This window comes from Falco peregrinus, chromosome 2 (assembly GCF_023634155.1).
Source record: "Falco peregrinus isolate bFalPer1 chromosome 2, bFalPer1.pri, whole genome shotgun sequence".
NCBI lineage: Eukaryota > Metazoa > Chordata > Aves > Falconiformes > Falconidae > Falco > Falco peregrinus.
In genome coordinates this window covers 119993382-120018270 of record NC_073722.1, presented here as the reverse complement: position 1 = coordinate 120018270, position 24889 = coordinate 119993382, and the positions used below count along the sequence as shown (strand labels likewise).

Below are 24889 nucleotides of genomic sequence, written 5' to 3'. Positions count from 1 at the left end.
AGCCAGTGGCACCCAGAGGAGCTCCCCTGGCCTGTGGCGGGGCAGGGATGGAGCTGAGCTTGGGCTTCAGCTTGGCCACTCACTGCCCAGGCTGCTGCTGCAGGGCTGTCCCCAAGCCCTTCATGCAGCATCTCTCCACTTGTTTTTCTTTCCATCCTTGTGGGCTTTCTTCCTCTTTCTAAAACTGCATTACACAGCAGGGTGATTATGTTTGGGTAGATGACGAGACCTACCCAAACAGGGGCTTTTACTTCTGCAGTTCCACTGCCTGGGATCTGCAGCTGAAACCTTGACATCTGCACCGGACACTTGTCTGGGGGAAATGGGACCCCCAGGACCCTCCCTCCACCACACCCTGCCCTTCAGCCCCTTTGCTCTGTGCAAAGACCTGGAGGGGAGGGAACAAGATGTCAGGTAAAAATAAAGAAGCAGAAGCATGAGGGTTGTATGGGAACAGGGGTGACCATGCTGGCCACAACACCCACCTCCTTCCGGGGTCATCTTTGAGTCACTGGGGACAGAGAGGGGACAGAGATGACTTCTTCAAGCAGACGCCGATCTCCCCCGCCTCCTCATGTGTTCCTCATTGCTGAGTACAAGGGCTGAGGAGGATAAGAAGGGGCTGCCAGGGTGCAGCATCCCCCAGTCCCCCACACCCTGGAATGGGGATGCTGGGCTTTTAACCCTTGATCAGGGGATATTTTAAACATATCCCAAATCTTTGGATCTTGTCTCATTTAATTACCTCATGGTAGGGTGGGGATAAGCAGCACTGCTGGCCTGCTGGCATGTGTGTTGTGCTGCACACTGGGGTCCCTGGTCTCATGTGGTATGGAGGGGACAGGGATTGCTTCTGCAGGATACAGGGAATGTCAGTGGGAGAGGCAGAGAGAGCTCAGGCAGCAGTTGGGAAACACAGCCTGGATGTGGGAGAGCTGCAGGGGATGCCCGTTCCTGGACATGGGGCTTTCTGGCAGTAAGGGATGAGCACAGAGCCGCTCAGTGTGTGTTCATGTAGATTGGTGGCAGTTCTGGAGCTCTGGAAACTGAAACTTCATCTCTCTTTTGAAAGTCCTGAAATGGAGGAGAAATGCTAAGATTTAGGGCATTTTGCAGGTCCACCTGCGCCAGAGCACAAAAAGCCCATATCTACATAATGCCTCTTCCTACAGGGTTTGTGAGCTGCTGCCTGGGACAAGCTGTTAAAGGGAAGGAAAAGGCTGGTGAGGGGAAAGGAGTGTGACCCCAAAGCCGGGCAGCTCCTCCTTACTGCACCCCAAAGCAAGGTGCAGCTCCTTGCTGCAGTGCTGGGAGCAAGGAGCACCCATGGGGTAAATTGCTTTGCTCCCCAGGAACTGCCCCATCCCCCTTTACCTGCCTCTTGGCTGGGCTGTTCTCGTAGTCAGGCTGTGTGCGTGAGAAGCAGTAGCTGGAAGAGCTGGGGTTTATTTTCCACCTGCCCTGGAGCCTGTGCTGCCCGCAGCAAGCCCTGGTGTGTCCAGGAGCACTGATGCCAGGGTGGGAGAGCTGCTCCCTAGCAAGGTGTCAGGCACCGGCTCTCCTGGTGATGGTGTACTGCTGGTGGCATGGGAGCTGCAGCACACAGCAGTGCTGAGCTGCGGGATACAGCAGAGGACTGAGCTTTTCAAAACACAAAACAAGTGTCAGGCAGGACACCCTGCCCGTCAGGCAGGAGACAGACGCTAAGTTACCCTGCAAGGGTTTTTTGCATGCGAACTGGGGAGACGTGGGAGGTGTAGCTCTGCCACTGCTGGGCAAGGCGCAGTGAGTCCTTCCCAGCCTTCCCTGGGGGCAGGAGAAGGATTGGGAGAAGTAGCTCAGAGGTAGAGTTTCCAGCCGGAACATGCACAGAGAAGGTGCCTACGAAAGCACTTGCTGGCTAGGGATTTTGAAGGCAGCTTGCCTACTCAAAAGCAGCCAGAAGCACACCTTCAAAAAGTCACTTTGGTAGAGACACTGGGGGAATTTTCCAAGCCACATCTCTGCTATCACCATCAGATGAGAGCTATTGTTTCCCTTTGCTTTTCTGTTTCAGGTTTAGTTTCTGGGCAGGATGAGCAGCTTCCCAGCCCAGCGCAGAGGATGTGACCCCCTGGCACAGACCAGCGCCAGTTCCTGCCCATCACCACAGTTCTCAGGACCATGTTACCCTTCAGAGAGCTCCTGACTGTTGCACTGGCTGAAAGCAGGTCTCCTTCCTGCCCGTGCGGACATTGCAGCCATTTACAGCTGCCCAGCACTGACACCACAACTCCCACGTGGGGTTTTGCTCTGATATTTCACCTTTCAGCTGCTGGGCAAAGGGCCCCTGTTTGCAGCAAGGATGCTGGCCAGGGGGTGTCATAAAGGGTTTTGCAAAGGGGATGGCTCTGGCTCAGCACCTCGGCTTCAAACCAACTCAGCAGCCTGTGAACATGCTCCTGGAGGGGAAGAGCAAGATTGGAGCAGGCAGGAGTGATGAGCTCTGCAGTGCTGATGCAGGAGTCTATGTCACACAAGGGGCTGTGATATTTATCCCAATTAAAACTGTCAGGCTGAAAGTGATGAAACCAGAAAGGAAGTGGAGCAATTCAGACAGAAACTGATGCAGCAGAGCGTGGTGTGGAGCCACAATGCCTGGTCCCCTGCAGAAACAGGGAGAGCCCTGCATGGAGTATACCCCACCACCACCACCCTGACACCCTCCAGCCAGGGGCATGGGTGCTGGGGTGCTGCGGACACCCTGGGGGGAACGAATAAACGCAGCCACCTGCAGAGGAGGCTGCAGCAAAGGGCAGGGGAGGGCACCCTGCTCCACACCAGCATCTCTGTGGGGCGGCTGTTACAGGGCCAGGCTGCCCTGGTGGGGACAGCTGGGTCCTGCCCTGCTCTTGAGCCAAGACCCCCTCTCTTTTGACAGCAAGTGGCTCAGGAAATGCAGGGCAAGGCTATTCTGTAAGAGAAGAAGCATTGCTGAAACACTTCTCGGGAATCCCACTGATGCATCCCGACAGGAATAAATCAGTTCGTCTTTTCATCTCAGCCTCACTTGGGGCTGGAACAAGCACTCACGTGTGGCTCAGTAGCCATGTCCGCGAGCAAAGCGGCCCTGGTGGTGGCAGAGCAGTCACAGGCGATGGGAACATGGCAGTGGGAGGTGAGCTGACACCTGCACTCCTGCAGCCCCTGCCTGGTGCCTCCCTGAGGGCAGCGATCCCAGCCCCTCTCCAGCAGCAACAGGACATGGAGTGACACGCTCAGACACTGGTTTTGCCCTGGTTCTGGTGAAATTCTGGGTCTGGGTTTAGTCTCTAGCAACAGCCTTAAAAAAAGGCTCAAAGCCCTTCTGGGACCGGTAGTAATTGAATCAATGAGTGCACCCCCTCAGTGCACGACCCAGCACCAACAGATCTCCAGCTCCCACCCCACCTTACCACCCACCGCCACAGCTGAGCCTCCCCAGAGCCCTCCTGTGCTGGTCTTCAAGCATTGGAACAGGCTGCACAGGGAGGTGGTAGGATCACTATCCTTGGAGGCATTTAAAAAAAAGTGTAGATGCAGCCTTTAGCCACACAGTTTAGTGGTGGCCTTGGCAGTCTGTGGTTAAGGTTTGACTTGATTTCAAAGGTCTTTGCCGACCTAAGTGATTCCATGATTCAATGACATTTCCACCCCCCACCCCATTCTGTTGTTTTTTTCTAGGGCCTTTGAAAAATAATCTGAGTGTTTCAGCCTGTGCTTTCACGAGCAGATTTAGCAACTTTGGTGAAATTTTCCTTTGGAGATAAGGCTGAATTTAATAATTTCTAATGCAGCTCCTTTAGTGCTGGCTGATTGAGCACACACTGTCTGATCTTTCCCTTCCACTGCCATCTCAGATAACCAAGATAAGCCCAAATCATTCCCAGATGTCCTGACTCAGCAAAGCTAGTAAAAGAGAGAAATACTTGCAGACTTCGTGGTGGTGGAGGGTTTAACTCCTGGCTGTGCCTCAGGCTGGACTGCTCAGCCAGAAAGGGCTAAAGCAGGGGTTGGTTATTGCAGTGAAATTAAGAAAGCAAAATTCAACAGAGGATGAAATTCTGACTCCTCCCTAGCTCATGGAGAAGGAATGACTTTGGTAGGGCTCAGATCTCCAAAAAGTGTTGTACAGGCAGTCCAGGGAGATACTACAGCAGGTTAATGGTGTTAGGCAGCCGAGAGGGAGCAGGTGAGGGGGACAGTGAAGCAGGAATTCCCGAGCTGGATTTAAATCCTCCACTGTTGTAGCTGTACTTCTCAAGACAAACAAGTAATTAAGCTATCAGAGATACAGTATACCAGCAAACAGGCCAAACAATCGAGCTAAATTGCAGCTTCATTTGAAACCACTCCTGCCGTTTGCAGGTCATTTCCTCTGATTTCGTTGCTCTGCACTGATCTCAGCTGGTCAGCACTTGCTCAAGGGTATAAACTGCTCTCTGGCTCCCAGGATCTTCTGCTGAGGTCTGGAGGAGGTTGGTGGAGCAGGGGGGTTGGGTGAGTGGTAGGAGAGGAGGGTGCTGCAGGTGTCAGACTGTTGGGCTCTGATAGAGCTGCTGATACCACTTATCTGCCATGGGTCGGGTCCTCCAGAGCCATAAAGCTGTATAAAGCCCTTGGAGCAGTGCCAGGCTGTGCTGGTGCCTTTTTGCTAGTGATCTGTGTTGTCTTATTAGGCTGCATTACACTTGGCGATCTCACAATAGACAGGAAAGCTGCCTTCCTCCTGAGAGCTGGTAAACCTGTAGGGCCGAGTAAGTCTCTGGTGTAACACCAGTATTTGCAGTAGGACAGGAGAATTTGGCTTTACAAGGCTCTCCTTGCTCAGCAGCAGCTCCTCATTGCTCTCCTTCATGACTCAGAAAAGGAAGACAAATGTTACTGGAGCTGAGATGGGCTAGAGGGTGTTATCTGAGCCCCAGAGCCTCTCCTGCAGCAGGGATGTGCCAGGAATCCCTCTCCAGAGGTGAGCAGGGCTGGAGTCTCAGACCTGGTAGCACACTGGGGGCTTACTTCCTCTTCACAGGGGTTTAAGTTCACCCACCACCCAGGAGAGGTTTGTCGGAGCATGGGCACAGCTTGTGTGCCCAGGGCAGAGCCACATGGTGCCTGAGGCAGGTCTGGGTCCCCAGGATCCATGTGACCCAGCAGGCAGCTCGGGTCGGGGCAATATCCCCACTCAGTGGGGGCTCTGGGGCAGGAGAAGGCTGAGTATGCACTCGAGACACGTTAGCATGAGGTCTCCAGCCTCAAGGGTCCATTACAGCACTAGGATGACCATGAAAAGGATTGTGCTGACACCCATGGGCTTTTTGACCAGTTCTTGGTGTATTTAAGGGGACAGAGTTGCCCTGACTTTGCTGAAGTCCCGCTGAGGTTTGCTGGTCTTGTCTTTCTGGCCCTACCTGATGTGGAGTGTGTGCACTATGTTGAACCATGATACTGGCGGTGCCACTTGTAAATTACCTGATCCAAACACCGCGGCTCATGATGTCACCTATTTTTGTGCTGTTGATCATCTTCCAGTGCTTGAGACCAACGGATGGTCTGTGTCAGGCCTGGGTTCAGCTTCTTGGCCTCAGGCAAGCCTAAAACCCCTGTCCCTGTGTGTTGTGTTTCATCTTTTCTGGCTGTTGTTGCCAAAACCGATCAGCTGACCCAGCAGAACCATCTCTGCTGTCGGAGGAAATAGTGGGCAGATATAATTAGCAATGTCAGGCCCAGGCAGTCAAACAGCAATTGGACGGGTGCAGATGGCTCTTGGAAGCGTGGTCTGTTCCTCTGGCTTGGGGCCCTCTGCTGATCTGGAAGGAGGGAACTGGAGATTGAATCGAGTCTCTTAAATAAACTTCTCAGTAAAGATTAATTTCTTCCCAGTCTAATCAACAACAACAGATTGCTCTAAAGGGAGTTGTAAAGAAAAGGATCTCAATGAGATATTGATTGTCACCTCCAGGTTTAGACACAAATTCCTCCTGTTTCTAAATACAGGGTTTTTTTTCACTCCAAGCAGGCTCCTAACTGGGCTCTGTGAATGCAGTGGGTTTCCAAAGGGGAGCTGCCAGGGTAGCCAGGCTCAGGTTAGCGCCACTTAAAGAAGCTGAAGTGGCCTGGCTAGCACAAGCCACTGCTGCTCCCTGGGGTGACACACCGCTCGCCCTGGGGACCACACAGGTCTGTGTCAGTGTCACTGCCCGTGGATGCCCCAGGGCTGTATGGGTTGATGGCTGAGGGGGGTCAGCTGGGGGAGCCCTGGTGCGAGTATGGGGCTCCCCCAGGTGAAGCACCAGCGAGCCGGGCGTGGAGCACAGCTGGAGTAGAGCGTGGACCTGGCTTCGTGCTCTCTGCTCAGCAAGTGATGGGAGCTGGCAGCAAGAAGCCTCTCTGCGCAGGGCTGCCTTCCAACCCCGCCTGGCCGTACCGTGCACGCCTCTCACCCGGGAGGGAGGGCAGCGTCTCCCGGTGGCGAGGGCAGGGAGCCCCGGCTCTGCCCTTCTACCACGGCAAACGGAGGTGGGGCGTGGGGGCTAGAGAGGGACCAGCCGTTCTGTGGAAACTGCCGCGGCTCCTGCCTGCGTGGACCGGAGCTCCCACGGCCTCCCCGCCCCAGGGCGGGACTGGCCTCCCCCCGCCTGCCCCCCATTCCGGGCGGGGGAACCCTGCGAGGGGGCGAGCACGGCGGAGGCGACGAACCTGGCACCGCTCCGCTGTCCTGCGGGGAACTGGACCGGGCCAAGCTGAGCCGGGCGGTGCTGAATAGAACCCAAGCAGGCCGAGCCGCGCTGCGCAGCGCCGGACCGGGGCGGACGGGACTGGGGCGAACGGGACCGGACCGGGCAGGGCGGGGCGAACGGGACCGGGCCGGGCGGGGCTGGGCGCTGTCCGCGGTGCTGAGGGCGGCGCGGGCGCTGTCCGCGGTGCTGCAGGAGCGGCCCGGTCCCTCCCGGCGGCGGGAGCCGGCCCATGCTCCTCGGCCATGGAGGCCCGCGCCGCCGGCCCGGGGGGGGCTGGCTACAACGAGGCCCTGCTGCACAAGGTAGGGGGGGGGGGGAACCGGGGGGGGGGGCTGCGAAGCGCGCGGCGTGGTGGGGGGATGCCGGGGCGGTGTGACAGCAACCGCCGGTGCAGGGCGCCTGCTTGAACTTCCCCGACAAACTCTGTCCCTCCCCCCTTCTCGCTCCTCTTCCCCCGGTGGGGTCCATCCCCCGTCCCGCCCCCCCCTCCCCCCCAAATCCTGGCGAGGTGCGGGGGGGATGCGGCCGCAGCTCTTCCCCCACACACCGCGGCGGCCGGGGCTGGGCAACCCGCAGAGCTCAGCCCCGGCCTCCGCCACCCCCAGGTGGTGTTGGGGAGGGGGGCGGCGGGATCGGGCGTGTTTGGAAAGCAAAGCGGGCAGGAGCGCTGGAAAGGGGCCAGCCCCGCGGCACAGCCCGCAGCCGGCGTTCAGCTGCTCCCGCAGTCCTGTGCGTGCTCCGAGGTGTGTGTGTGGGAGCTGCACCCCGGGGCTCTGTTCGCCAGAGACAGCCTAAGGAGCCGGCACTTCCCTGCAGTGAAACAGCGGTGTCCCAAGAGACGTCCATCCCTGCTCTCCTTGCTCTAAAATCCTTCTCTTCTGCGGGTCCCTGGAAGCATGTTTTGTAACTCCACCTTGCACGGAGGTACCAGGGTTGCTGCTTTCCCCACCAGACGTGTGTGGCTCAGGCTTGGCTGGAGCAGGGCTTTTGCTCTCTGCAGTCAGTCCCAGCCCTGCAACTCCAGGAGATGTGGAGGAGACGCTGATCTCTGCCAGATCCACCCAACATTCCTCCCTGCTGTCCTCACTGCTGCTTTGCTGCAATCCCCAGTGACTGTGCAGGGGCAAACACCCCCGGGGAGCAGGGGAAAAGCAGGGACAGGGCAGGGAAAAGGGCTGGGGCTGTGTGCCCTCTTCACAAATCCCAGTCTGTTCTATATCCTGTTCTACTCAGGGCAATGTGCCCAGCCCTTGATTAGCAGAAAAATATCAATTACTAGCAACTCTCATTTCTGTTGTACATTGAGTACGTAGGACATGCCTCCAGGGATGACTCAAGAAACTTTGATTCTTTGCAAGGCTTTAACTCTCTCTTTTCCAGCAACAAGCTGCTGCAGTTAAGGAACGACATTGGTGGAAATGAGTCTCTGGGCAGAAGAGCTGCCCAGGCAAATAACCATCCCAGTCCCCTGTTCCCTGCCATTTCCCTTGGTATTTTTGCTGCCGCTCCTGGCTGGCTTGCTTGTCGTGCAGAAATGAGCCTGCTCTTGCTCCAGGGATGTGAGGCAGCAAATATCTTGCTAGGTCTTGTTTCTGAGCAAGGAATCACATTTCAGATGTGCACACTGGAGGTAAAAGTTAAGTGATTTCTGGCTGGTGGCTAAACCTGGGCCTGGGGAGGAAACAGTCCAGGAGCAAATTGAAGTGGGAACAGCAGAGGTTTGTTCTGGGCTGTTCCAGAAAAGTTTTGCTTGGCACAAAAGGAGATGGATTCTGCTTTCAGGTGATTTGGAGCATTGCCAAATTTTTCTTCCTATTGTTGGATGCTTAGATCCATTTAGCTGGAACAAGTCTTAGGGGGAGGAGGGGAGGAGAGCGAGCCCCTGGACTGTGGTTGATCCAAGGTGTTAGCACGGGGTTTGCAAACAGGAATCCCCTGTGTGATATGAGCCAGCTACCTATCTACAGGGCTGAAGCAGAGCTTCTGCCAGGGCAAGGGCCCAGCGGGGCTCGTAGAGGGTCCCAGGCGCTGGCTCAAACCAGTGTAAGGGGCTTGGCCGTGGTTAAACAGCACCTGGACAGCGTGGGGACAGCCCTGAGGTGTCCCTGTGGCACAGGACAGCTCAAGGCAGCATCCAGCAACATCCAAGTTGCCTTAGAGCACTGCCTGGAGCAGAGAAGAAGCAGCACAGTTTTGTATATAAAGCAGGTAAAAATAAGTCACAATAACACATCCCTGCGAGACCATGAGAGCAGGGTGGCAAGGGGCCAAAAACAGCCACAGCTTCACTCTCAGACCTTTCCTTGTGCTGTGTGTCCTGGCTGAGCTCTGCAGACAGCTGTGCTGAGATGCACGTACACAATTGCCCCAATTTGTTGTGATAAATCCTGTTGACCTGGGAGCAAACCTTTGGGTTTGGGGCTTCAGCAGCTCTCTGAGAGCAACAGCAGAGCCCATGGAGGGCACCTCACCCCTCCCTGCAAACCCTAGGACTGTATTTTTACCCTGTTAGGCTCTTAGCAACTACATTTAGCTCAGGTCCAGCTGCCATGTGCTAAAGAGCAGAAATGAACTGGAACCTCAGCCCACACACACTATCCCAGATCTCCCGCTTGGCTGGCACTGGAAATGCAGCAATCACCTCCCTACACTGCCTTGACAGCCATGCAAAACCTCTCCTCCCTAGGCATGTTAGACTGAAATATCTCCTTTACATGCTGGCTGCCAGCACAGGTAAGGGAGATCGGAGTGAGTTTGCCCTCACCACTCCATTGCTTTGCCTTGTCCCTGCAGCCCATGCTGAGCCAGCAGTGATTTTGAAGGGAGGTGATTTGTCTAGGTCTAAATTAGCCCCAAAACTACCAATCTGAGGTGTGGGGAAGGATATTTGTTCTTTCCCTAGGCAGAGCTGGCAGACAGGTCTGCCTGGGAGTGTGTTGCAAACTGTGCCTGTTTTTCCATGGGGGCTGTGGAGCAGGCGAGCTGTGGAGAGGTTGGTAAAATGAGGTTACCTCTGCCCACCCAATGGAAATAATTTCCTTTAGCTGGAAACAAAAATTAGTGTGGTTGTGCTGGAGCTCAAGAGTGGTGCTTTGGGACTCTCACCAAGTGGTTTTCCAGGTCTTGGGCAGGTTTCCCTCGGTCCCTTGGCCAGCCCATCTGTGCATGCACCCTGGCAAAGCACCATTCTGTCCTCACACCACCATGCAGAGAGGAGCTGCAGCACCAGAAGGAATCTTGCAACTTTTTACTGAAGTTTTACAGGTGCACACACACACACAGATACCCAAAACTGGATAAACTGTGACAGCTGGCTAGTCACACCCACTCCACAGTGCAGGGTTTATGCTTCATTTATGTTTATTTGGTAGCCAGGAAGGCCACAGTGGTTTCCACAGAGCCCATGTGCTTTTCCTAAAGTCATTAGGAAAGTGTCTTGGCTGATTCAGGCCAGCTTTTACTATTATTATTATTAAGTCATGAAGCAATTCATGAGTTGTCTCTATTATAAATCCCAATTAAATTATTGATAGGGGAGTCTGCCTTTTATACATGTTCGCTGTAAATCCTGGGCTCTGGAGGATTTCTGGTGCTCACTCCAGCCAGTTCTCCTCCCTCTATAATTAATGCTGTTCTCTGCATTAACTGCTCCTGAAGACAGCACTGCAGGGTACAGCGTTGCATCTCCCAGCACACCAAAAAAATGCAGTGCTGGGCTGCAGGAACCCGATGGTAATGAACTCCTGGGGTATTTTCCTATGGGACTGCTCCAGGGCAGATCCTACTCTCTGCAATGGGAACGTGTCTGGACCACAGGGCAAAACCGAGGGCAGAGAAATTCCCTGCAGGGAAAGAGGTGATGGAGCTCCTCTGGCCCATGTACAAGGGCTTCACCCAGAGATTTCTGCCTCCCAATATCCCATCCAGGTTCCCAGCCCATGAGGCTGCTTTGAATGTACGAGTGACCCAAAAGCAGCCTCATGTCTAGTTAGGGAGGGAGGAGGGAGAAATATCCAGCTGTGGATCTGGCCGCAGGTTGCTTGCCTGTCAGCACACAGGTCTGTGTCTGGCAGAGGTGCAGGGCTCCCTCCTGCCAACAGCTCCACTCAGCAGGTCAGGCTTTTCCCAGGAGGTGTTTGGGGTTTGGGATGTTTTTTTCTGAGGGAAAACACTGATTCACGGAAGTAAGCACTTCACTGAAGCGTATTGGCATTAGCAGGCCACAGGCAGGTTGTGGTGCGGTAATTTATGCTAGGGAGGATGCTGGTCTCCTGCCAGTCCATGTTCCTGCTTTGTCTGTGGTCCTCAAGCTCCTTGGCTTTTGGTTTCATCCCACTCCTTCGGGGTCCATGGGGTGGTGGGAACCACAGTGCCAGGCACTGTGGCACACGCTTGGTGGCTGCATCCCCTGTGGCCTCCTGGAGCATGAAATCAGGCCTTGATCTTCCAGGGCTGTTCAGGCACTTGATTAAACACATTCCTCTATGCTCATCTGCCCTGCACTTCATAAGGGGGAGCGTGCAGTGCCTGAAGTGCTGCCAGCCTGGGCTTCACCCCAGGGCCCTTTGGTGCAGGGGAGGTGATGGAGGGACAGGACCATCCACGCATGGAGGCCCCCCTGGCTGTCAGGAAGATGCTGAACCACCATCTCCCACTCAGCTGGTAGAGTGACCTTTGTGATGTCACCTGGGCTGGGGACAAAGGGCTGAGGTGCCCCAGGATGGAGCAGAGCTGCATCAGACTAAACACAAATCAAGGAGGGGGAAACAACAGATGCAGCAAAGTGCAGCACAACTGAAGGCAGAGAGTGAAGAGGTTCAGCCTCATCAGCTTGCCAATGCAGCCCTGCAGCCTCAGAGGTGGCAGGGGACTGGTGACAGGGGGGACACTGCTCAGTGCTTGCCAGGGGTGCAGCTACAGGAACACCCATGTCCTGAAAGTCAGAGCCAAACCCAGTTCTTAGCAAGAAGATGGTTAGCAGAGTGTTTGTTTTAACTTCTGTGTCTACAAAAAGGTTGAAAGTGCCTCAGTTTCCTGAAAGGATGGGAATGTTTGTGCCGGTGGCTCTGAGAACAAAACCCATTTACCGGCAGAGAGGGGAGGGAGGGGTTTGTGTTTGCACTGTTGGTCTCCCTTAGGTCAGGGATTTGGAGGAACGCGGGCAGGAGCAGAAAGGAGGTTGGGCTCCTCAGGGACGCAGTGTGGGTACCAAGGCCATGGGCTGGCAGCCTGGGAGCTGCTCAGGAGGTGATGGCAGTGCCCCAGCTCTGATACCTGCACAGCTCCCTTGTCCATTCTGCTCTGGGACAAGCAAGCTTTGCTCCCTGTGGGAGAGCCCTGGGGCTCCCCATGGAGGGCTGGAGAGGCAGGAGGGCTCTGTGACTTCAAACCCAGTGCCCTGCCTGGCGGGGAGTGCTGCAGGTCCATGGCATTAATGCAGCATGAAGACAACCCAGTGCCCTGGAGAGGCTGTGTGGCTGTGGCAGTGGCTGCATGCAGCAGCGGCAGGAGATGCTCTTTTTACTAGATGGTTTTGGACCTAATCCAGCACTGCCAGAGTCCTCCCAAAGAGGTTTTCCACCAGGGCTGTGCGAGCCAAAGCTGATTCCCAAGCCAGAGCAAGGCTGTCTCTCCTGCTTGCTCTGCATGATGGGCTGCACTTTGCTTTCTCTTCCACCTCTCTGCATTTGGAGAGGGCACGGTGGGCTCATGCCTGAAGCTCAGCCTGGGACATATTTCATTTATTACAGAGATGGTCAGAGGGGTGGAGATTCCCTCTCAGGCAGGTGGCAGGACCAAAGGTGACAGCAAAGAACAGGGCACAGCGGGATGAGCCATCTGGCCATGGCACTGGCATCCAGCAGCCCATGGGGACAACCTGCTGCTGAGCAAGTCTGTGCAGGGGGGACTGCCATGGGGCTCACACAGGGCCCATGTCTCCACCATGATCTGGGGCTGGACTAGTCCCTCCCAATCATGCTGTGTTTGTTGCCGCATCCCCCCAAGCAACCTCTCCCCAAACACCCGGCTCCCAGCTGTACACCTGTGCCTGCAGGCTCTGGTATTGCATTGCCTGCTGTCATGCACCAATGCCTCTTTGCCTGGTTCTTGCAGACAATCCTGGTCGGAGACAGCGGTGTGGGGAAGACATCTCTGCTGGTCCAGTTTGACCAGGGCAAGTTCATTCCTGGCTCCTTCTCCGCCACTGTGGGCATTGGGTTTACGGTAAGAACTTAGTCCCTCTTCCTTGGGCTGTGCAACCTTGCTCACCCTTGGGGGAACAGTTTTATTTGGGTACTCATAATCTATGGTTCTATGAATCTGGTGGTGCTAAGCACAAAGAATTGAGAGAATTTGCTTCGGTGCTGCTGGATGAGGGGCCCGGTCTGGCTGCGTGCCTGCTGGCAAGCTGGGAGCAGGTGCACTTCAGGCTGCTGGGAGGGATGGAGGATGGATGAGGCCCCACGTCTCAAAACCCTTGGTGGGCCTGTGCCTGAGTGCAGCCTTTTGCATCACACCAGGAAAGCTGCCTTTGGAGCAGCCCTGCTCTCCCGGCAAGAAGCCAGCCTGTGTCCTGCCTCTGCAGCCTGGGGCCCTTGGGAAAAGTCAGGCAGCTGGCCGCAGCTCCTGGGAAGAGCACTCGGCCACCATCCAGTGCTATTTGTGGAGCTGCTGCAGGGCCAGCAAGCAGCTCTGATGTATGTGTCCCCTCTCCTGAAGGAGCCCGGGACAGAGACAGCACTTGAGACTTCACTGCACAGCCAGACTGGCATCCCTCCAGCATCCGCAGCAAGGCTGGGTCTCAGCAAGAGGCTGGTACCCATGGGATGGTTATTGCCCACGAGGAGCCTGTTACCTATGGGGATTTTCTCTCTAGTCCAGGCCAAGGAAGCAGGGAAACATGTGGTACCAGCACAGGGGATCTGAGGCCAAGCAGCCCAGGGGCTGGCAGCTGAGGGTGCCGCTGTGGGCAATGCCAGCAGGCAGAGGATGCTCAGCCATGCTGTCCACCTTTGCTGGCTCCGTTTCCCCTGCAGCAAAGGACAGCGTGGGGAGGTGATGCTCAGCCAGGCGTTTTTCCTGCCTAGGCAACTCTGTGAGCACCAGCACAGTTTGCCATACCCTTCCAGCCCCCCCCCTGGCTCCAGCAAGCTGCAGGGCAACTCAGCCCTTTCCAGGAGCTCCAAGTGCCTCCAGCCTTCAGTTGCGGCACTTTCCTGGCCAAAGAGCGTATATAAACTATAAATCCCCTGGCTGGGTCTGAGCACAGTTACAGGACTGGAAATACAGGTTCCCTTTCCCGAGGGGCAGAGTAAGGCTGGTCTGGAGCAGGAGCTGGCAGCCAGGGAAGGTGCGGAGGTGGGTGCCATCGCAGTGGGCATCTCTGCCATCAGACCTCCTGCAGCTGTGCGTGGCCTTCGCCTGGAGAGCGGTGAGGGGCACGGCTCTGCATGGGATCCCCACGCGCCTGAATCCCAGCGGCGTGAGTGGGGCTGGGGGTTTGCACTGAGATTAGTCCTGGCATGGGGGAGATGGGCTGGGGGTCCCTGGAAAAATAGATCAGAGTGGGCTGAAGGTTCCTCTCCGTGGAGCAGTGCCTGTAAGCCTGAAGACCCTGGGTAGCTGTAGTGCATGGACTTGGGGATAGGGGTTCGTGGAGTGAGGTTTTGGGTGACACAACATCCCTGGCTCTCTCCTGGGACTTCTCCTGCATTGCCGTGCTTGGGCTGTTTCCAAACGAAGCACACCATGATCTGGGCCCATGTATGTATGTATGTATGTATGTATGTATGTATGTATGATTCTGGGGGCTGTAAGCAGCCAGGGAGAGCGGCAGCCCCAGCAACCATCCCGGCAGAGATGCGGTGCTGCTGAACGGGCTCATGGCAGCGTGGCTTCTGGCTACCAGCTGCTGCTTCTGGCTTCCTCCTGGCTTCACGGAACCTTGGTGGTAACCCAGGGCCCGGGGCCCAGCTCAGCAGCCATCGAGGCTGCAGCAGACAGGACAAACCTCCCACCCTTGGGTGGGCTGGTGGGGTGGGAGCAGGGGCTACTGTCCCGGAGTGGCAGGGGTGATTTGGTAGCACTGGGGTCTCCATCCTCACACTCTGCGGAGGACTGGGGGGCTGTTCACTTGTGGGATGAACGGTTCTTCCTCTCCCCTCCATGTGCCCGAGGGACACGCTGGGGCTCTCCCTGCCCTCCGGTGCTGTCGGAGCCCGGCAAACCCAGGCACCCCGCGGTCCTCGGGGTGGGGGGCAGGTTTCCAGCGTTGAGCCTCCTCTTCCTCACTCCGTGGCCGGACTGGGCAGGGAGGCGGCCGGGGCACAGCCTCGGGGGTGGCATTGACCGGGGAGGAGGAGGAAGAGGAGGAGGAAGGCGGGCCGGGTGGGGCCGCCGAGGTTCCGCTCGATCGCACCATGAGCGGCCCCGGCGGGGCGGCGGGGACCGGGACCCCCCCGGCGGGGACCGGGGACGCCCCGGTGGGAAACGAGGACCCCCCGGTGGGAAACGGGGACCCCCCGGCGCTGCCCCGGGACTACGAGCTGGCCGGCAAGGTGAGAGGCGGCGCGGGGTGCGGCGGGGGAAGCAAGGATGCAGCCCCCAAGCCCTGCCCGGGGTGGAGGTTGGAGCTCGCCCCCCGACCCAGCGGGGTCCCGGGGGGGTCCCGGGGACCAACCGCTTCCTCCGCTGCCGCGATCGCGCGCAGGAAGCGGCTGCGGGCCGGGGAAGGGGAAGGGGAAGGAGAAGGAGGCGGCGGCCCCAGCTAAGCACCCCCCCAGCCCTGCCCGCCCCCGCCCCCGCCCGGGGGGTCCCAGATCTAGCAGATGGGGATCACTGCCCGGGAGGTGGAGACAGGGGTCCCTACCCGGGGGGCGGGTCTTTGCCCTGGGGGGCGGTGGGGTGCCCATCTGCAGGAACGGTGCTTTTGGGACTCTCGGCTTGGTGGGCAGCAGGACTCCTTTGGAGGGGCACGGGCGAGCTCTGCCCTCTGAAAGCCCGTCCTTCCCTCCTCCGGGCAAGGGGGGCCCTGCCAGCCCGAGCAGCGGCGCCCCCCATGCTACAGGGCGGGGGAAGCAGGACCCCATCCAGCCCATCGCGGCATCCCAAGGGCACAGGGGTGGGGGGGCCAGCATGTGTGCTCAGGAGGCGAGCCAGCCCCACACCCACCCTGCAGCCCCCCACACTGCCAGTGCCCCTGTGCCCAGCCAGCCCCACACCCACCCTGCAGCCCCCCACACTGCCAGTGCCCCTGTGCCCAGCCAGCCCTACACCCACCGCGCAGCCCCCCACACTGCCAGTGCCCCTGTGCCCAGCCAGCCCTACACCCACCCTGCAGCCCCCCACACTGCCAGTGCCCCTGTGCCCAGCCAGCCCTACACCCACCGCGCAGCCCCCCACACTGCCAGTGCCCCTGTGCCCAGCCAGCCCTACACCCACCCTGCAGCCCCCCACACTGCCAGTGCCCCTGTGCCCAGCCAGCCCCACACCCACCCTGCAGCCCCCCACACTGCCAGTGCCCCTGTGCCCAGCCAGCCCTACACCCACCCTGCAGCCCCCCACACTGCCAGTGCCCCTGTGCCCAGCCAGCCCTACACCCACCGTGCAGCCCCCCACACTGCCAGTGCCCCTGTGCCCAGCCAGCCCTACACCCACCCTGCAGCCCCCCACACTGCCAGTGCCCCTGTGCCCAGCCAGCCCTACACCCACCGCGCAGCCCCCCACACTGCCAGTGCCCCTGTGCCCCTGCCAGGCATCAGGGTGGGAGCCCTCCTCCCAGAAAACCCCCCTCTTCCCCAGCCCAGCTCAAAGTCGCCCTGGGGAACCACCCTCCCCTTCCCAGCTGCACAGGGAAGGCACAGCACCGATGAACCTTTTATCCAAAAATTTTAATAAGCAGCCTCAGGCTGAGCCCAGCACAGAGGGTGCCAGCCCCCAGACCTCCCCCTGCCTCCCTGAGCTGGCTCCCAAAGCCATCCTGTGCGATGCTGCCTTCCCTAAACTGCTTTTATTCCTTTGCCTTTATCCTCTCTGCTCTGACTCCTTTCAGTGGAGGGCAATTTTTGTCTTGGAGGGAGGAAATAAGTTGCCAGCTTGATTCAAAGGGAGGTGGAGGCAGAATTCAGTGGTGTTCCCAGCTGCCCTCCAGCCTCAGCTGGGTTGGGGGTGTCCTGGGGAAGGATTTGACCAGCAAGGTGAATTGGCAGGAGGCAGAGCACTTCCAGCCCCCAGCTCTGGCTGGGCTGGCCCACAGAGCATCTGCCATGCCACCCCTGCAGAGGGTGGCTGTGGCCCACTGCATTCGCCTGGCCCGGGGACAGTGGGAACATGTGGGTTTGCTTTGCAGGCTCCAGCAGCCCCACAGGGTGGGTTTGCAGGGGTGGACCTTCTCGCTGGAGTCCTGCTCGCTTGTTTCCATTTTTAGGCAGGGGATAGATGCAGTCAGCATCAGGTTAATGATTGCTGGGCCAAGCAGGAAGGGGAGCACAGCGCCAGGGTGTCTAGTAAAGCTGCGCTTGTGGAGACCAGCATCAGTCCTGGCTGCTGCCTGCCTGGGTCTGGTGGTGTCAGAGCGGCCGGGGAGCCCTGGCTGAGCCTGTTTGCTTAGCAGGAGGGGAAAAGGCACCGTGTTTGCTTTGGTGTCTGCAGCAGGCAGAGCCCTGGGCACTGATAGGATGAGAATCCCGGACACAGCGGGGTTTGCCCGAGCCATGCATCAGCCCTTGGGCTGAGTGCACCCAGCACCGGGGCAAAGCATGGGCCGAGGTGGCTCTGCATGTCTGGGAGCTGTGGTTGGTTCTCCAGGAGCCTCCTGGGCTGGGAGGCAGCCAGGGGCTGGCCAGGAGACTTCTCTTCTTGCTGTGGTACTTATCTTCGCACCAGCTCTCCTCTTCCGTTCTCCCCCTCTTTGGGGGCTGGGGGCTGCTCCATTGCCCTGGGGCATCGCCTAGCTGCACCCTCAGGGGTCCCATCCCACTCCCAGCTCTCACAGGGCTCCCTGGACCTGGCAGGATCATCACTGGGGAAAGAAACGGAGGGACACAAGGGAATGGGGGGGTGTTCTCAGCACCACCCAGGGACGCTGCCCCCTCCCCATCCTGCTGACACTCTCCCTGCGCCCATCTTGCAGGTGATGTTACTTGGAGACTCAGGCGTGGGGAAAACCTGCTTCCTACTTCAGTTCAAAGATGGGGCCTTTCTCTCCGGGACGTTCATAGCCACCGTGGGCATAGATTTCCGGGTGAGACCACCATGGTTGCTGGCCCCTCACCTCCCCCTACCCACACCTCAGCCAGGACAGGGTGCTGAGAAGGGGGAACGGGGGGTTTCCAGCCTCTGCACCCCAAATCTCCCAATCAGCAACAGGCGCTTGCTGAAACCGTTCTACCTCTCCCTGGGAGAGTGATAACAGATGGAAAAATCTGCTGGAAGCATCACCTCTTGCCTTTAAATCAGCAAACAGTCTTGGTTTAGCCCACTCCGGCCAGGTGCGTAGGTTGGAGGTATGTGGTGGGTGGCTGGCACACTGCACCGCCAGGCTGAGGCCAATGGCTGGCAGGCACAAATGCTGGTTGCTGTAATTTTTGTGCCTTGAAAGGGCTGAAATTGGCTGCTGTGGAGGTGTTAAGGTCACTGGATCCTGCTTAAACCTTCCTGCTGCTCTTTATTCACCAAATTTCAGCTGCGGGGTTTCTCTGGGGATGCACGGGTAGGCAGAGCTGTTTGCAGCACAGGGAAAAGGGGCATTTCTTCAGGCTGGAAGTCACGGGGGTGTCCCCGGACAGGGCTCTGCCACCGCTGCCGACACGTGCCAAGTGCGGTCAGCGCTTCCGCTGCCTCCACAGCTGCAGCTGCTTCAGTTTTCTGCTGCCTTTGCTGCTCTTGGCTTGCAGGGGGGAACTGGGGCGTTGGTGAGCAGAGTTTAGGGGCGAGGGCTGCAGGTTTGCTTTGGAAGGGTCTTGTGGCCTGTTCTTCCAACGAAGTGATGGAAGAAGGAAAATCTTCTGTGTCCCACAGCATGCCCAGGGGTGTTGCCAGCTTGTAGGTACCCTCTCTGCCTTGTATAAGCCTCCCCCTCCAGCAGCTCACGGCTTGCTGCTCGTAGGTAACTTCCAGAGTCTCCTAGGGTGTGTTTTCATTCTATTCAGCCTGTTTTCTTAAATTTTGTCATCTCCACATTGGCCGAATTTCCATTTCAAACAATTCCAGGCAACTAAATTATTTATAGGGGTCTTCTCTTTCCAGACTCATCCCTCCAAGTACAATTCTTTAAAAAGTCTTAAAATAGCACATCAGTAACTCCTGCTTTTCTTTCTTCTGGCCCCTGGAGAGAAGTTCCTGTGCTTCCAAGTTGGGTACAGCGATTGTTTAAACCCCAGTAATTGCCTTCTCTGCTCACTTGCAAATGCCTTTTCCCTTCCCTGGACCCAGCCTGGCTGCCTGCCTGCAAACCACCCTAACCCAGGAGATGTCTTCCTGCCGTGCTAGATAAAGCTATGTGCTACCTGCAACCTCCCAGCTCAGTCTTTGCAACCACATTTAAGGGCCAAACAAAGCTCTCATCAGCAAGGAAGCCTGAGTGTCACCAAGGCAGCCTGTGGCATCCAAAGGCTTCAGATTGCTGCAAACAGCTCAAATTTTAGTGCAGCCGTGGTTCCTTCAGCACGTGGAGTGGAGGAATCCTGGGAGAGGGGTCAGGGCTTTATGGTGGGCAAACATTATAAAAGCACAGCAAGATGTTATTGAGAAATGCATATTTGCTCGTAGTTCAGGCAAGACCTCCCCACTTCCCCAGCTCTGCTGAACTTCCCCTGGCCATGTGTCAGGGGCTGCTGCAAGCCCGGGGTCAGCATCCCTGCATTTTGCAGGCCAGCCTGCCTCGTTACCCAGCTCCTTAGGGAACTCAGGAGCTACTGGACAAGGGTGCTGGCTGGAAGAGATGAGTGAGGCACCAGATCCAAAGCAGGCTGGGATCTTGCTGTCCTGTCTCCATCAGGGCTTGATTCGGTTCTTTTTCACCCTGGCATGAGGGGATGCTGCTCCGGGATGTCCCTGTAGCCATCACGCAGCATCACAACCCCCAGCAGGACCAGGGTTTGTAGCAATGAGGTTTCAATGTCCAGCCCCATGGGCAGCCTGGCCTCATCCCACCTGCCAGGGGAGAGCAGCTGAGGGGGCCGGGCACACCAGGGCTAGCTGGCACCCACCTTTGGGCTGATGGACATGCTCTCCTTCTCTTCTGCAGAACAAAGTGGTGGCGGTGGATGGTGTGAAGGTGAAACTGCAGGTGAGTTTTAGGAGGAAATGAGCAATTCCCAGCCAGATTGCTGGAACCCGGTGGTCCAGCTGGGCCAGGAGCCACAAGGCATCCCCAGCTGGGGGGGGTTCCCCTCCCCAAACTCACTGGGGCTGCTTCCCAGCAGATATGGGACACGGCAGGACAGGAGCGTTTCCGCAGTGTCACCCACGCCTACTACAGGGATGCCCAAGGTGGGTTTGGGTTCCAGCAGGGATGGGGGAGACTGGCTGGAGCACATCCCTGCAGGGGACAATGCCTCTGCCTCTTCCCTTCCAGCCCTGCTGCTGCTTTACGACATCACCAGCAAGATGTCCTTCGACAACATCCGCGTGAGTCCCCTCTGTGGATCAGGAGTGTGTTTCTCCCCAGGGATCTGGGTCATGCGTGCCCTGCTTGGCTTGGTGGGTGGTTGGGGCAGTTTGAAGCCTGTTTTACACATAAGTGCTGGATGTTTCGTCCAGACCTGGCCAGCTGGGAGCTTGTCCCTGGGGCGCCAGGCTGGGTGCTGCATGGCTGGGTGAGTTTTGTTTAGGGACATGGTAAATGGCTGGAGGGAGAACACGCGGTTTGGGATGGACATGAACTACATGCAGGCTTGGGCTGCAGCCAGGAGACGGGGCGTTTTCAGGACTGTTTGGCGGCTGTGATGCTGGAATGGTTCCCATCCCCAAAAAAAGTTGTTTTTCCAGTCCTTGTGGTGGGGGCTGTGAGGGCTGAGAGGGGAGGGATGGGGGTACTGCTCACCCTGATGATGCCCTGCAGGCCTGGCTGACGGAGATCCACGAGTACGCCCAGAAGGATGTGGTCATCATGCTGCTGGGCAATAAGGTGTGTACAAGGTCCCCCTTCACCCCATGCCATGCCGTGCCGTGCTGTGCTGTGCCGTGCTGGCCCTGTAGCTGTGGAGGGATGGGGCTCGGTGGGTGCTCTGCCTGCTGGCTGGGTGCACCCTGCCTGCACCCTCTGCCAGGCTCTGCTGCTTTCTGAGCTCAGTTAGACCCTGAGGTGACACCAGACGTTTGGGGGATCGGGGCGGCGCGGGGGGGGGGGGGGGGGCGGGCAGTGTCCCCGGCAGCCAGTGGGGGGCAGCACAAGGCTGAGGCTCTCGGTATGGGATGCTCCCGGTGCGGGAAGCTGCTGGGTATGGGATGCCCACCCAGGTCCTAGATATACGGCCAGATCCCAGGTAGCCCCAAGTTTCAGGTGCCCAACCAGGTCCTAGGTTCTCTTCAAGGGTCCCAGACGCTGCCGGCTGCCCAGTGCCTGACTGGGTGCCGCATTTTCCCCTGGGACTGGATGTGTCCTGGATGATGCTGGGTACTTGACACCCAACAGGGTATGAGAAGCCTCCCTGAATCCTGCATGGCTCCAGGTACTTGATGCTGCCTCAGATCCCCAGTGTCCCCAGGTCCTGGATGCCCTTCTCACATCCCTGATGCCCTCTGGTCCCAGATGCTCAACAGGTCCTGGATTCTCTTCTGGGCACTAGATGTTCCCAGGTCCCTGATGCCCCCAGTTCCTGGCAGCCCCCTGCCCACCCCACGATGCTTGCTTGCCAGATGCCCCCAGGGTGCCAGCTGGCCCTGGTATGTGGTGATACTTTGCTTCTCTTGGCAGGCTGATGTGAGCAGCGAGAGGGCTGTGAGGACAGAGGATGGAGCATCGCTGGCCAGGGTGAGCTGTGCTGTGGTCTAACGCAACTGCAGCCCCCCCTGAAAACTGTACCTCACTCAGGGTCCCCATGCAGCTGTGCCAGCCCCTCTGATGGGTGCCCAGACCTGCCTGGCTCTAGCACGGGCAGCGTGGCAGCCACTTGCACACAAAACCTAGGGCAAGGCAGGGAGGGGAGGGCACCTTGTCCCCAAACCTCAGCCAGGTGACAGGGATGATTTGGAGGGGCAGGAGGGAATTTCAGGGCTGGCTGCTGATGGGGCCATGCTGCCTTTGCAGGAGTACGGGGTGCCTTTCATGGAGACAAGTGCCAAGACAGGCATGAACGTGGAGCTGGCCTTCCTGGCCATTGCCAAGTGAGTACCTGGGGCCAGGGGACCTGGCAAGGGAGGTGTCCCCTGCAGCCCCACTGCCTCCTGCACCAGCACTCGAGGGGGCAGGTGGAGGTAACATGGCCCCACCACCCCAGGGAGCTGAAGCAGCGCGCGATGCAGCCACCAGACGAGCCCCGCTTCCAGATCCATGACTACATCGAGTCACAGAAGAAGAAATCCGGCTGCTGTGCCTTTGCCTGAGAGCGACCAGGAGGAGCTGGCAGCCCTGGGGGTGCAGGCAGGCAGGAGGCAGAGCAGGGGCCCAATCCTACCCTCAAGCACCTGAGGGAATCAGGTTCTGACAAGCCAAGCATGGATGGGACAATATGACAGAGCAGAGAGTGCACAAGGAGAGCCATCGTTCCAGCACCAAGGACCAGGGGCCAGATCCTGCTGCTCTGTGGGGCAATGCCTAGAGCTTACTGTGTGCCACTGGGACAACAACTGCAGTGTGATGACTGCCAGCCTGGCCAGTAAGCCACAGTGCTGCCCCCATCACCCAAGCAGGATGCAGGATACAGCCCCACACCTGGCTGAGAGCCCCTTGGAGCCACTGCAGGGGCTGTGTGTGCACCATGGATGAGTACCTGTGCAGCCCCTGGCCGTCCCCTCCCCTGCAGCCATCCCTGCTCCCAGCGCTGCTCCCATCTGGCTGGAAGGGTCTGATCCAGCCCCTGTGTCCCTGATGCTGCTGGGCTATTGCTTCCCTCCAGGGAGCCTTGGCTCTGCCCCCCAGGCTGCCCCACACCTGGGTGCAGCCAATGCCCACACTTGGCTGAGGCTCCTCACTGCTGCAGTTGCTGCCGTCGGCTTTTATCCTCCTGCTGCCACGAGGGCAGTGATACCCTGGTTGTGTCCCGGTTCTGCCGAAGGAAGGGCTGGGATGGGGAAGCATCTAGCCAAGCCTGTTGCCTGCCCACACAGCTGGCATGAGAAATAAAACTATCCTGGGAGCACCCAAGCGACACTTGGGGCACTTCTAGTACACATGGCAATCTGGAAAAACATTTATTTCCCCCCTTCTTGTTGCCACAGGAATTAGAGACTTTAAAAAAAAATAAAAAAAAAAAAGAGAAAATCCTTTTTCTTTTCAATCCCTCCAGACAAAACCATCTCTGGCCTCACGCAGGCTGGAGCTGGTGGGGTGGAGGTGTCTGCAGTGGCCTGGGGCTGCTGTTGCCTGCCGGCTCCCAGGGCAGGCTGGGTTTCTCTGCCGTTGCTGCACATGTAATACAACTGTTTCTTCCTGCTGCTGGCAAATAGCAGCTGAAACCCACTCTCTGGAAAGCAGATGCCTGAGATGCTTCAGCCAGCAAACGCTGCTACATTGGGCACTGGCGGGGTGCAAGCCTTGTGCATTGCTGCACATCCCCAGTGCTCAGCCTGACCCTGCCAGCACACTGCCGGCACTATCTGGGGCAGTGACGGGTGAATATTTGGTTATGTAGCTGAAGAGCTCATGTGAAGGGGAGCTGTGAAGGGGATGGCACTGCTGCATGTAGGAATTGGGGACAGTCCGGCACATCCATCCCTCCTAGCACCTTCCCTGGCTGCCTTCACCTCCCACCTGCCTTGGTGCTGCCTTCACCTCTGCTCTGCTCCCAGGTCTCTCTTTGCAAGTTTATAGATTAAAGCTGTGTATTTTCAAGGCTTTTCATCTGCCTGGTTTTTTTATTATTTTATTATTATTGCGTGAGAAATCCCTGCCCCGGGTCTGCAACGTGGGAGGCTGCTGCATCCAGGCTCTGCAGAGCAGTGGGGCCAAGGGGGCCCTGGGAGCAGCCATAGGGAGGGGGAAGCACCCGCAAGCCCCTTCCTCCCCGTTGAGGCTTTCCTTGCACATTTCAGACAGTCCAAAGGTGAGAGGGGAAGAGTAAACATGGCCTGTTAAATTAAAACCAACCTCCTCCCCTGCTGTTCTCATGGTGCGGAGTCCAGCATTCCCCAAATAACTCTGTCTTCCCACCAATGGCATTGCTGCTGCCACTTGGCTGATGTCTGCAAAAAATGCTGGATGGCTTCAACACAAACAGACGCTGGCTCTTTTCTGCTTTCCCCCCTCCAGCCTGAGCTCCCTTAACGTCACGCCGAGCTGCAAAAGGCCCTGGCAGGAGGATGCAGCTGCGGTGCAACGGTGCTGCCAGTGCCTTGGCACCCCGCGGGTGCTGCCGGACCCAAAGCAGCGCTGGCTGTTTCCTTTGCTGCTGCTTTTCTTCCTTATCGCGGTCCTGTGCTCACACCAGCCTTCTTGGAGCTGGGTTTTGTTTCCTGACTTAGGGCAGTGTTCCCAAAATATGTCCCCCTCTGTCTCCCCGGCAAACACGCACACTTGTGGGGCTGCACTGCTCACAACCCCCTTGCCAAGGGGGGGGCTGTGCCACATAGAGGCCACAGGCGATGAACCCCCCTGTCCTTGGGGCCATACCGTGACACACTTGCCCTGGTTTTCCTCTCCACAGGCATCTGCCGCCGGCTGCCGTGGGATTCCTCTCTGCTGCCTTTCTCAGGGCTGAGTGGCTGCGGGCGAATGCTCAGCCAAGTGGAGGAAACAAATGAGCCCACCCTCTGCTCAGCCCGTGGAGCCGGAGCGTGGCCACCCCCAGCACGCGGGGGGTTCTCAGCTGCTGGGGTTCCCTGCAGCAGGGCTGCGGTGCTGAGCTGCCCAGGAGGGCTGTGTCCCGTGGGAATGCTGCCCGTGCTTCCTTGCTCACCCAGCTGCAGCACAGTTAAACGTGATGCTGGTTGCCCATAGGACCTTTGCCAGGCCCTGAAGCCCAGCAGTGAGAAAC

General features: G+C 57.9%; 1 protein-coding gene across 7 annotated transcripts; it reads left to right on the top strand.

The window, feature by feature from the left end:
- Positions 1-6862: 6862 nt before the first annotated feature.
- On the top strand, positions 6863-23748 carry RAB37 (RAB37, member RAS oncogene family). Of its 7 annotated transcripts, XM_055797298.1 has the most exons (10): positions 6863-7057; positions 12870-12980; positions 17887-17997; positions 20002-20043; positions 20180-20246; positions 20332-20384; positions 20818-20883; positions 21673-21729; positions 22006-22082; positions 22196-23748. In XM_055797298.1, the coding sequence occupies exons 1-10, from the start codon at positions 6998-7000 to the stop codon at positions 22299-22301; spliced, it is 750 nt and encodes a 249-aa protein (XP_055653273.1). In that variant the 5' UTR covers positions 6863-6997; the 3' UTR covers positions 22302-23748. The 7 variants fall into 7 exon arrangements, with proteins under 7 accessions (XP_055653273.1, XP_055653267.1, XP_055653268.1 ...); XM_055797292.1 differs by lacking the exon at positions 17887-17997 and having other exon boundaries at positions 20177-20246; XM_055797293.1 differs by lacking the exon at positions 17887-17997 and having other exon boundaries at positions 6866-7057.
- The last annotated feature ends 1141 nt before the right edge of the window (positions 23749-24889 follow it).